The 13,188-nt window shown below is 37.9% G+C and overlaps 1 protein-coding gene across 2 annotated transcripts in view; it reads left to right on the forward strand.

Moving 5' to 3' along the window:
* The first annotated feature begins 803 nt into the window (after positions 1 to 803).
* FAM19A2 (family with sequence similarity 19 member A2, C-C motif chemokine like) overlaps positions 804 to 13,188 on the forward strand; it is a 54,952-nt gene continuing 42,567 nt past the window's right edge. Inside the window, exon 1 of one of the 2 annotated variants that reach the window (XR_003400241.1) lies at positions 804 to 912. Coding sequence is in view for 1 of the 2 variants with exons in the window: in XM_026866995.1 (XP_026722796.1) it covers positions 807 to 912 (106 nt within the window). In the remaining variant the exon portion in view is untranslated. The remainder of the gene's footprint in view (positions 913 to 13,188) is intronic. The other variant, XM_026866995.1, reaches the window with a different exon arrangement.

The raw sequence follows: 13,188 nt of genomic DNA on the forward strand, positions 1-13,188 counted from the left end.
ACAATTGTAATCCTTAAGCACGGGAGCCTATGTTCCTGAACTTGTCTTTTTGGCAGATGGAGGGGTATTTTGTCTTTGGAGGAAGTTGCTGAGAAATAACTCAAGTGTTACTTTGTGCTTGAGTCACCATGGTGGCTTGCTGTCACAGTGAAAACATTACTGAGCAAGATGAGGGCAACTGTGTGCAGTTTCCCTTGGTGCAGTAAATCAAATCTTTTCATTACCCTAAGGTAGACAAGAGACTAGTGAATCTGCCCTGCTTGAGTCCATGTCCCAAATCACTCTTGTCTTCCTAACAGGATTTCTATATGGAAGTGTAGGTACATGTGCTGGAGGTCTGATCAAATCTGTTATTGCCTTATGGCTTGTAGACACAACCCAGAAAGAGTTGCAATCCCAAAAGCTAAAAACACTGCGCCATCAGAAAGAACAACATTGACCATAGCTGGCCCCAGACACGCTAGTGGCACTTCTCTGTTCATCAAAACCTGCTGCACAGCTGCATGGATTCATCCTTCTTGCTAGCACTGGAGTCTACTGTGGTTATGAACACTGTTTGTGCCTTGAGAGAAACATGATGACTGGAGGTGCTGAATTCTCCTGGTACTGACCAGGGTGGACGAATGCTGGTGGACCAGGGAGAGATCTGATACTGATGCTCTATGTGATGTACCTCACATAGAGCCAGGCAGAATTTAAGACTAAAGGGTTGTCAGCCAGACAAAAACCTCTTAAATTAAAAAAAAAAATGTTTTTGAAAGAAGCCTTAAGAGAAATACTTATTCTTGTGTATTTTTGTTTTCAGGATGAATAAGAGATACTTACAGAAAGCAACAAAAGGAAAACTGCTAATAATAATATTTGTTGTAACGCTGTGGGGAAAATTAGCATCCGGGGCAAATCATCATAAAGGTAAGAATTTCTGTTCTGTTCTGTTCTGTTCTACTGTTGCATCTGTGGCCTCTGTCAACAAATTCAGAAGTGTCCAGTGTTTGTGACCTTTTTTCCTTATGCATATTTGTGTCTTCTGATGTTGGTCCACTAATCAGTATCAAAGGAGAGTTTTCAATGGATAGGCTTTTATTAATTTATTAAGAATTTAAGTATTTTAGTCCCATTTTCAGCATTCTTTGATTTTAGGTCATTTTGTAATGATGGTACAGTTGAAAAAGTGGTAAAAAAAGATGGACATGTTGAAACATCAAATAATGAACACTGCTTGTCTCCTAATAATAGATATATCAGATAGCACATATGTGTGCTACAAATGAATTAATGGAATGAACCTTAGAAAGAAAAGATTTTTAGTAACATGTATGTTGCTTCTGTGTGCAGTTATCCGTCAAGGCTAACTTAATGGATAATGTGTGCTGAATATGATTGTTTCATCACCAAAAAAGACCACTGCTTTGTAGTGCATGCTTCATTCCTAACACCAGACCAAGAACTTTAGTATGCGTTTCTGTAAACCCCTAATGCAAGGAACAAGCTCTCCAAATTCATGTACTAATATCTTCTTATAGGCTAATATAACTTGAAATGTGATCTGCGGTATAACACAATTTTGAAGTCCACTTCTCATCTTCATGCAGTGTCTGTTGGCTGTTTATCTGCTTATTCAAGATCAGAATAAACTCTTAACAACTTGGATAAGGGTGGGACATGAACATTACTGAGAGCAAAGGAGTTAAATACTAGGGAAGGATTCCAATAACACCAGTCAGTTCATCTCTCTGTGGTCGTATACATTTTATTATGTACCCTCTGATGATAGGATTTAATGAGCAGGTATTTTATATATCTAGCTGCTAGATATTTTTCTGCTGTGTGAAGATATCTTTCTTCAAAATACCTCACTGATTAAGGACTTCAGGATGCAGAGGCACTTTCTGCATAGTCTTTTGTGAGCTGCAGTTTGGCTGCAGACAAAATAGATTCTGATGTGGTCCTGCAGGCCACCAAAGACAGGAACCATGCTGACTCTTAGCTCAGCCTTTGTTCCCTCTTGGAACCAGAATATGGATTGCGCCATGGCTTGCCAGTTTACTGGAAAAGAGCCAAGATATCCTAGCCTGGATTCAAAATACTTTTGTCTTTGATTATCTTTCTTTAAAAATCAAAAAGCCCATCTCCAGATCATTTTGATTCCATCAACAAAAGCTCGACAAGCTGTGTTTGCTTCAGTCCAATTCAAATGTTCCCAAAGTATGCTTGCTACTGTTTTTGAAAAAATTATGAGTAAAATCTGTCACCAAATATTTCATGGAAACAAATTATAATCCTAAGGATTATTTGGGAAATAGGGCTTCACAACTGAGAATCAAATGATTCCCCACCAGTTTTAGCTCTCCAGATATATTCATGAAGTAAAACCCCAGCAGAGCTATACTATTAATTATCTGGAGAGTACTTGGCATTTGAGGTCTGGCATTTGAGGTCCAGCCTTAGAGCAGAAATAACTTGAGAAGTATTGAATTTGATGTTTTTAGATAAAAAGAATATTCACATGAGCCCCTTGCAAAACCAGGTTATTAGCTGTAGGGATTTCTTTACATTCCTGCAAGTTAAAAAAAAAGCTTTGATTCTTCTTTAAGTTGTAAATTTTCACCCCTTTAGCAAAATATATGAAGTTTTGCAGGGAACAATAATAAGAAGCATGACTTGAGTGTTTAATTTAGAAAAGCAACTATTGTACATGTTCAGATTTTGGCTTGTGGATTTACTAGATCTCCAAATCAGGTGCACTCACTGTATATGGGGGATTATTTTAAAAAGCACAAATCACAGCTATGCAGCTCAGCTACCACTGATTCCCAAAGAAACTGGGACTTCACATTTTATCAAAGAAAATTTTCCCCCTACTCTAATAGCAGAAATGGAGCTAAGGTGCAGCCAAGGAAAACCTGACACAGTTCACCTTTGCATAGAATTTTCAAATATTGAGGAATATGTGAGTTACTTCAGCTCTAATTATCCCTAGCATCATTAATCTTCATTTATTGAAGTCCTTACTAACATATTGGCATGACAAACCCTAATGACTTTGAAGGAGACCTTACAATTTCAAAGATCAATAAACCAAATTTTTAAAAATCTTTCCTATTGATTTAAGCATATTATGCATCATTTGCATCAACTCAAAGCCATCTTTTTCTGAAGGCTATTGGAAAATAAAAGGAAAGAAAAAAAGAAAAGAAAAGAAAAGAAAAGAAAAGAAAAGAAAAGAAAAGAAAAGAAAGAAAAGAAAAGAAAAGAAAAGAAAAGAAAAGAAAAGAAAAGAAAAGAAAAGAAAAGAAAAGAAAAGAAAAGAAAAGAAAAGAAAAGAAAAGAGAAAAGTTCATCAATCTGTGAAAAATTGTTTAATGAGCATGTTGCTCTCCAGACAGACTTCAGCAGGGATATAAACAGCTGATTCTGACAGGCAGTCTCAAGGCTTGTTGCGCTTATTCCAGGGATATGGCACAAATGAGAAATCCCAAATCAGCAGCAAGAGGCTGAGGCAGGGCATGGGGAGCCAGGATCTGAGGTCCGGTGAGCAACCAGCAGGGTTACCAACTGCGGTTTCAGATTACAGCTTTTCAGTGTCAGGTGTGTGGGTGCCACGTCCACCCTTTCTATCTAGTGAGAAGACTGGTTTGAAGACAGTTCTGCACCTTTCATCTTGTCTGATTGTTAAAGTTCCATCAGTCTGAATAGAAAGTCCAAGAGCTAAAAGAGATGAGCACTCACAGTGTTTAAAACAAAACCTAAATCTCACTTTTTTTGTTGCACACAGGATTATGAGTTCTCCTGTCTAGTTCCTGGGTGTGCACATATTCCATTATTCTGTCTTCTGGAAAGAAACAGGAACTCTGCTTTTTCTTTTTCATTTTGCTGTGGACCATGATAATCTGGTGATCTGTGCCTTACCCGAGCACATGCACCTGTGAATGACCCTACAGTACCACGTATGAGAAGACAAGTAAAGAGTGGCATATCAGTCTCCAAAAGGACATTGTCAAGGTTATGAATCTAAAAAACTGATCTACCTTGAGGGTGGCTGAAAGAAATCCATAAGGCTATTTTATAATAAAATTGATCCTGATCCTCTTACTCATTGCTAGCCCTTGGAAAACAAATAAACCTGCACAAACATACAGTGTTCATTGGCAGATATGGCAGGCAGGCATCAGTTCCACATCACTGCCTGTTTGCTGTTTCTGTCACAGGGAACATGAACTGGTTTGGTGACCAGTGTACCACAGCCCGTGTTTAAGATTTCAAGTGTTGGACTAGTTCTTCTGGGAAAGAAATATACTGGTAGTACCTTACAAGTGCTCCTTTGTAGACAAGAGGCTACCATGAGACACAGTTTCTATCCTAAAACTAAAAATTTTCAAAATTTGAATTTCTTTGAGCTTTTTGTGATTCCTAAATTTTTTTTTTTTACTTTGATAACACAATAAGGTAATTAAATAAATTAAGGGTGCTTTGAAATCTGAACATAGTTTAATATTCCTCAAAATACAAACCAATAAACCTTATATTAAAATTGAAATCCCTGAACAGAATAGACAGCTACTTAAAAATATGGCTAATGATGAATGCTTGCTTGCCAGAAGGAATTTTTTATGGAACCAGAAAATACTCCAGGTAGATTGATTAAATAAATAAATGTAATAATTGTGTATCTTTGGACTTACTAGATGAAACGGCATGATAATTTATTTTCATTTAAAAAATGTCACTCAGAAGCTGAACTTACCTGATGCCTATCATATAGTTAAAACAAACTGAACTTTATCATTTGTGATGGTAGAATTGCTGCTCCTACTTGTCTGTGAATTTGGAATAAATTAGAAGTCTGAAGGAATGTCTCACTATTCACAAGGAGAAGATGAATCTTGGTTTCTCCTTCCAGAGGAGTAGCTATTCTGCAGTCCAGCTGAATGAAGCAGTCATTGAGCCACTAAAGCTGTTAGTTAGATTACCATTCCTGGATGAGTCTGCCTTTCTCAGCTGCCTTGATGGGGCAGAAACACTGCTGGTACTTGTGTTGTGATACAGGATGGAGCTGGAGTTTGGGAATGGGTATGACTATGAGAAGCAAGAAATCCAGTGTTAGCAGTGGCATTCTTTCAGGTGGTACTGATGTGTTCATGTCCATTGCTGGACTTTTATTAGCAGTCATCCTCTTCCCTGTTCGCCAGGTTGCTTTTGCTGTGTGAAAAGAGTACAAATAAAATGTGCAGGACAGTCATGGAAAACCTAAGGAACTGTGCGGATTTTTTTTTGTGAAACTGAGTTAGAAATGCAGCTTAATTGTAATTACTGTATCTGAGTATCTTATTTTCTTTGGATAACGCATCATTTCTGTTTGCTCTGAAAGATCTTTTAAGTCTTGTGTCTAGATTTGTCAAGTTTTCTATCGAGAAAATGAACCAAAAGGTGGCAAGCCCTGAACATGGCTCCAGTGTAGTCTAACACATGTCCCACATGTGTGCATCTTTGAGAATATAACCTTCTTTTAGGGGAAGAAATCTCATAGTAATGAACAAATTTAATCAAAAGTGATAGTGCAGTCCAGTATGGGCAGTAGTATGCCTGGTTCTGGAGAGTGAGTGGAAAGTCTGGTAGCCCTTGCAGACAGATGGGGAGGTGCATGTTTGTTCTTTTGGCTTCTATCAATCAAAAGGGCTCTCTTAGCAAGTGCAGTGATGCTAACGCTGCACTTAATCAGCATATGACAGGCTCCTGGCTCTGCCTGACCCCCTGGGCTGTGGTATTGATTTGTTCTGAGGAGAGATAATATAGCACTTTGTTAAAAGCTAGGGTAATGGCCTCTGTGCATTGCCTCAATGCTCTTATGCCTGTTCCATGCACAAGGAGTGAAAGTCACTGGTGAGTTAGGACAGCTGCTTTTGTATCAGTAAGGCAGTGTGAGGAACTTGAGGCATGCTGGTGAATCTTGTGCAATGGTTTCCAAACTCCTTAGTGTTGTGAATTGTGCCTTAAAGATACCATTGAACCTCTGATCCTTGCAAAAGATTTTCTCCTAGACAAGTTTCTCCTCCTGAATATCACTCACAGTTATCCAGTGAGTGATACTCATCTAGAGGCCTATGTGTAACTCTATTGTTATACGTGTGACTCCATATTCAGATGTCAGTATATAAAGTCCACTACTGGTTGCACTCCCTGGACAAAACTGCCAGGACAAAACTTTTATTATCAGAAGTAGCATGTATTATGAACATGGGTAAATGCACCTTTAAGTTTACTAAAGGCAATGCCTAAGCGGAGATGCTTCTGAGCACTGATGATTAGTTCTGCTTATTTGTCTTCGTGATTTGCTGCTTGTTGTGTGTTTAAATCTGAAGCAGCCAAGCATAAGACATTGTTTTTCTTGTGCTGACTGCTTGCTATCTATAGGCCAAATGAAACTCTCTTGAGTGAGCTGGGAGAAAGCCTCCAGAGCACATAGGTAGTCAGGTAGAGAAGGAGAGAGGCTGGCTTGCAGGAAGCCTACAGCTGGAGCAAAGACAGGGACAGCTGAGAAGACTGTGGAAGAGACAAACAGCTAGCCTTTTGAGGTGATGGAAAGAAAGACACTTAAGGAGCCAGATGTGACTGTGTTGAGGGATTCTCATCTGAGGGCAGACTAGGAAAGAGGAATCCATCTCTCCAAGGGCAGATTTCTTCATAAGGTCTTTTATTTCTGTTCAGCTTTACTCAGCACCACTGAGTTTTCTCTGGTTTATAATGTTTATGATTAGTTTATAATAATGACTTTGAAGTATTAGTCCTACTGAAGTTTTAAGGTACTCTGTAAGAAAAGTTCCACCTGTGACTGACTTTAGTCTCACTTCATTATGTATGAAAAATCATACCAAAAGTTCTCGAATGTTATATCAACTGGAACATTACAGAATATCTGTAACTGGTTCTACTACTGGGAGTGAAACTGGTGGTTACAGTCATTCAGAAGTGCTGAATTAGCACCTTACTCTGGTGTCTTAAGACTCTCACTTAAGACTGTGCAGGTTACTGACAAGTGTTCAGAAGCTTGGGGAAATACCTACAACACATTGCAGCTAAATAATGCTGTCTAGTTTGCTTTATTCAGAAAAATTAGGGTGTTGTCTATCATTTTGTTGTTTGAGATCTACATTCCTGGCGTTTAGAGTTTCAGTGTCTAGATAAGAATGTTAGATAATAGATAAATGCTATGTGGGAGACCTCTGAAGTATTCAAACCTTTGTCTTTTTGTAGAAGTGCCTTCATCATGAAGTTACAGTGTTTAGTATGAATGTACCTTTGCCCTTTCTGTTGAGGATTTTACACAGTGTAGAGGACAGCATTCATAATGCAGAAAGAGAAGTTTGCATTCAATTTTAAAAGCAGTAAGTACCCTTAGTGTAGAGGACAGAAACCAGATAAAAGACATCCCTTCTCCCTGTTAAATAGCGACTAGATAGCTACATGCTCCCTCTTCCTTCCTGGAGGAGTCCTATTGGAGGTAATGGCATTGTCTGGGGACATAAGATGTGGTCTGAACCTCTTTAAACTGAAGGGGGCAACGAACACAGATCTCCCAATTCCATGATATAGGCTCTGATATAAAGGGTAAGTAGCAGCAGTACCGTTTTTTTCCACAGTTTGCAGTTTTTTTGAAGTGCCTGTACCATAACATTGGGTGAGGGATCTGACCCTGTGGGTAAATTGTATGTGTTCAACATGCACCTTCTGGATGTGTGGGACTGTCAGAGGGTGCCAGAATTGTTCTGCATATTCTCAGGTTCTTTACTGGAATTAGGTGGAAAAAAACTGCCTGATACTTACATGAGGGGAGTTGCAAGAGAGATGTGTGTGGATGCCTTAGGAGATACCAGGTGAGGCCGGAAGGTATCAGTGTGATCTGTCAAAATATTAGATGGGGGCATCCACTTGTTTATTGTTGATCTATCAATCCTGCTTCATCAAACTCTTTTGTCATACTTGCTAAATGTCTCAAACATGGATAATCTTATCCATTGTGGAAGTTTGTCCCAGAGACAGATTCTCTTATAATGAGAATGCTTTGTTTGCATCTTTCACTAATTTAATTCTGAGTGTAATTAATGTTTAAATATAGAAACAAAGAAAGATGATAGTTATTTTAGCAGACATGGGGAAGAAAGATATTAGATGCTCTTATCTAGCTTGGGCCTTAATTGAAAGTTTCAGTTATATCAGGATCAGAACCCGATCCCCAAATTGCCATTTGCTTGAAGATAAAATACAACAGTCAGTTAAACACTTCCATATTTGTATCTGTCATTGCAATCTAAAATGTTAATATAGTATCTGTTAGAATTCAGTAGATAACATTCCTTAGCCTTCTGCCAGGGTATAAAACAAAGTCGTTTTGCCAGGATGCCAGTAGTTCTGATGCTTCACTGGGACATGGGTGCAGAAATCATGGCAATAGCAGTAATGCCTGTTTCTTCTCTCTGCTGCTAGCTCCATAACATCAAATGGCTGCCTGCATTTTTGCCTCTGATCCCACCCCCAACTTGGTGCTGAAACTTGGCTGTCCTTGAGGAGAGAGGAGAGAGAAGGTGGAGAGTCACAATGAGATATTATGCACTTTTCTTTATACTGATCATACTGATATTAAAAATATTTCTGTTTGTATTTGGCAAGTATTATGGTTTCTTGATGTTTTTTTCTAAGACAAATAAAAGGGAAGTGCTTAGAAGTTCTTTATTTTGGGCCTGATCTTGCAATCCCAGTATCAAATTTTTACTAACTTCCCATGAGTGAATACCCGTCATCTTTAAATACATTCCAATTTTGTGTTGTGGTGGAAAGATGATTGCACAAAAGATTATATTTTTGTAAAAGTTACATAGTTGATTTTACGGTTAGAAAGGCCAAACTTTTAAACATTTTCAGCCCTTTCATTTTTAATAAAAAGTTATCATCCCTTGGGTAGCTGACCCACTGATCAGCTGTTTTTTTAGCTAATTTCTGTTTTGGAAGATTATGTTCTCTGCTTTTTTTTGTTAGGAAAATATTGTAAGATGTTAGGGCTGAAAAAACATTGATAGTATGCTTACCCTGCTGTTACTTTTTCCTATCATGAGTAAATGTTGACATTTTCCTAATACTGAAATAAGATCTACTTTTCCAGTTTTATATTCTTGTTTACAAATTAGTCCTGTTGATTTTTTATGTATACTAAGTAATGCATTCTATGAGATTCTTTCATCCTTATACCTAGGAAAACAGAGTGCTTACACCCGCATGCCACAGTTTTGACTAAACTCATAAAAATAGTATGAAAGAAATTGTTAGCCCCCCTAGATAGTTGTCTTTATTCGATTAGTCTTGATTTAATAATACCACTCTCTTGGATCTGTTGATCAGAATTTTCCTTGTTGTTTCATTAGCTTGTTAAGTGCTCAATTAATGTAGCATATAGTAGTATTTTTGTTAGCATTTCCAGATTTAAAAGATTATTTTCTGGGCTTACAGTTATATTCTGATTGTTTCATTTGCCTAAATGTACATCATGTCATAGATACTGTCTATAGCTACATGATCCCTCTTCCTTCCTGACTTTTCCTTAGAGTAGAAAAGGGAAGCAATGGATGTTAGATGCAGCTGTGATCAGGAAGGAAGAGGACTGTTTAGCGACCTGGAGAATCCTATCATACACCGTAAAGCAGGATGCTATGCCACAGTGAGCCAGTGGGGTTGCTGCAAGCTGCCTGTGCCTACTCCCCAGACCCATCTCCCTTTCTGGGAACATTTTTACTCATTGACTATATTGGCTACACTGTCTTTAAAGAGGATCCTTCTAGTACAGGCAGATAGTATAGGAGTTGTAAATGGGAAAGTAATGTCAAAATGTTAATTGTAAATATCAGAGTGAGTTTACACAAATAAAATTTTTTTGAGGAAATACCATCCTCTGTCTATTTATGTAAATACTTAATTCTGATAACAAGAGTCTACAGAGAGCTGCTCCGAAAATGTGAATCCTTACATTCAGGAAAGCTCTGACTATGCCTTCTGGTTGAAGTTTCCAGCCTTGGAATTTGGCATGCATTGTAGAGCATGCATTGTAGAGCTGTGTCCTGGTCTTCTGACATCTTTGAAGTTTGGATGGTGGGATTCTCTTGAGGTATATTGGAAAGTCATGACTAGTACAAAATTTATGTCCAAGACCCTGAAACCAGCTTTCTTTGGTGGAGAAACCAGGAAGATTTTTCTGACAACTTGCTTTTTTCCTGTCTTTTTCCTCAGAAAAATGCTCATAAAATTTTATTAATGCCTGGGACTATCAAACAAGAATAAAATTGAAAAGAAAATCTGGATAGTTTACAGTTTCCCTTACATCATGCTTTCTCCATATTCAGTGTATTAACATCATGTCATTTTTATAGGTCAGATATAATGGATCACTATCATATTATAGCGAGTCTGGTCCATAACAGTATCCCGATATGTAGAATTACTGTAATGGCAGGATTAGAGCCTATTCTGTCTTCAAAGTCTGGATCTGATTTCAGGTATGGAGGCCAAATCTCCCAGTGCTGGTTTTAGGGTTTTCTGCACTGCTCCTCAGGCTTTCCAATATACGTTCCATACATCCAACATACATACATACAGTGATGACTGACCCATATGTATGCTGGTATCTACTGCACACCCTGTTACCCAACTCAGGGGACTTCACATGTTCAGTTTGGGAACTTTGTGCCCGGAAAATGGCATCCCATGTCGAGATTATTTCTATAGCATTCAGGGGATATGTTAACCAAACTTTCATCTACATTAATTTCCTGGTGCTGCTGTCTAAAGACTATACCCTTCTCTCTTAACTGTCTTCACTGAATTTTCTCTATAGCACTGCTAAATGATTGCTTGTACAATGTCGTACTTTAGAACAGCTGTTCTTCAGTCATACAAGTGCCAAGGAAATGTTCAGAAACAGCTATTCTGGGGAATAGCAGAAGAAAAATCCTTCATGTGTTTTGGGTTGCAATTTATAAAGTTTCTTTCTGAACAAAAATTTTTAGTTCTGTTCTTCGGGGGGCTGAGGGGGATTTACCATTTTAAGGCTCATCTGGGCAGTTTTCCTCTACTGGAGTAGAGGTTTAGAATCATAGAATCATGTAGGTTGGAAAAGACCTTTAAGATCATTGAGTTCAATCATAAAGGGGTTGATGTATATTTATAAAAGAGTCTCAGTATAATGGACATAATCTGAGCCTAAGCTGAAGAAAGCAACAGCTCCAAAGCAGCAAAGCCTGTGTCTGTATACATGCAATGTGCATGCATGTGCATGCAGAGGTCTGAGAGATTTGGATGAAAGAGAGTATTGCAAGGTCATCACAGATTAAATAGTTTATGTAGACCATGTAGTGTTTTTAAAATGCTTATCATTTATTTGTGGGATCTTCACAAAATATTAGGTGCTTTTCAAACCTAACTGAAAACTCAGGAAATTTTCCAAAACATCCAGTTTTAGGCATCTCTCCTAGGTGCTCTGAAACACCCTTCAGATCTCATTCCTTTTACAAAGTGGGAACTCAAGCTTTCAGTGTAGTTGTGAATAATTCCCTGAATTCATATACCGAAGAGTTTGCAATCTACTGGAAACCTTCTGGAACTTTTGGAAAGTCTCTTAGCAGGAGGACTCAGTTTGGATATTACTCTTTTATCTGCCTAATAATTCTTCTCCTGTATCAGGGTCATAATATCTGAATAAAACTGTAAAGGTCTTACTTTATTTCTACTGTTCAAATGGAGTTTCATATGGCAATTCAGAAGCCAGTGAAATTTGGTCTGTGACAGCTCCATTTATATCTGCATATCATTTTGCAAATGTAATTCTGTTGTGCTAGAAAAGGTTTGGTTGTAAAACCTGGATTTGGCATTTGCTCCATTTCTCCTTGTTGAGCTAAAATACATAGAAAGTCAGAAAGAATTCTTGAAATTTGCAGAGGGGTAATACAGAAATTTTAACCTTCCCATTAAAGTGTGAAAGTGCCATTTAACTGTGACCAAAAAAACCCCACTTCTCTGCATAGATGGGAGCAAAGCCATGGCATACTTATTGGAAGATGGAGGCTGGTTTGGGGGTTTAGATGACAGAAAGCAGGAACATCATAAAAGAACAGTCTGCTTTGTACAGCTCTCTTTTACCAGGCTGAGCAAGAATTCTGTCTGTAGTGATGAGGAGGCTGAGGCAGGAGCTGCCAAGTCTGTCTTGTTCTTTTTTTCCCCATAGATTTGTATAACTCTTGTACTCAAATTGTTCTCAAGTAAATGCAGTAGACTTAGAATTCTTTTTGCAAAGTATTTCTGGCTTCAATATCAAGTGTCCTTGAATGACTGAAGTATAAAGCTGAATACATGGGTTATTCTGGGTGAATGCTTAGCTGTGGAAAGGATATGCCCAAGAAGAGTGTTCTGTTAAGACCAACACAAATCTTGGGTGCATTGTGCCATTGTATTTTTAGGTGCAAGTTATTAGAATTACATCATCTGAGTCTGTCTTCCAGGACCACGTGTAGGACAGCTAGGGCTCATATGACATTGGCTGAGTTGCTGGGAAGGTCAGAAATGTTCTGGATCCAGAATTTGAACCCAAATATTTATGTGTCTGATGGGAGGGGAGCAAGGATGAAGCAGTTAAGCCTGTAATTCAATCTCAGTAAAAAGAATGAATCATAGAAAAGACTGAAATCATTATTAGATTCCTTCAGTGAGCTGGAAGACTAGGGAAAACTAAAGATAAGTTTTAAAAAAATTACAGGTAGCAGAAAGTATTGTATCTATGAACAACAAAATGAAAAGATTTTAAAAGTAAAGTACTTATTCAAAACTTTGTTCAGTTTTGTTATGTTATGTAAATTTACTATTAAACTGATTACTGGTGCTAAACTTTCATTTACAATGCATTGGCATGTGTCAGATTAACTGGAAATTTTGTGAAATGGAACCCAGAAGGTGTGCTAACTGCTAGACACCGCAGAGTGGAAAGTAAATATATTTCCAGTGAATGAATATTGAGAAAATAAGCATCTGGAAGAAATGGGAATTTTGTGATCTTAATTGCATTATTCACCCCAGAACATCTGCCAGAGATATTAAGAGCAAACATAACTGTATCTGAGAGAAAATATAAGTTTAAATAAGGAAGGAAGATGAGTA

The sequence above is a fragment of the Athene cunicularia genome (assembly GCF_003259725.1).
Source record: "Athene cunicularia isolate RWA chromosome 1 unlocalized genomic scaffold, athCun1 chr1_part2, whole genome shotgun sequence".
In the NCBI taxonomy this organism is placed as follows: Eukaryota; Metazoa; Chordata; class Aves; order Strigiformes; family Strigidae; genus Athene; species Athene cunicularia.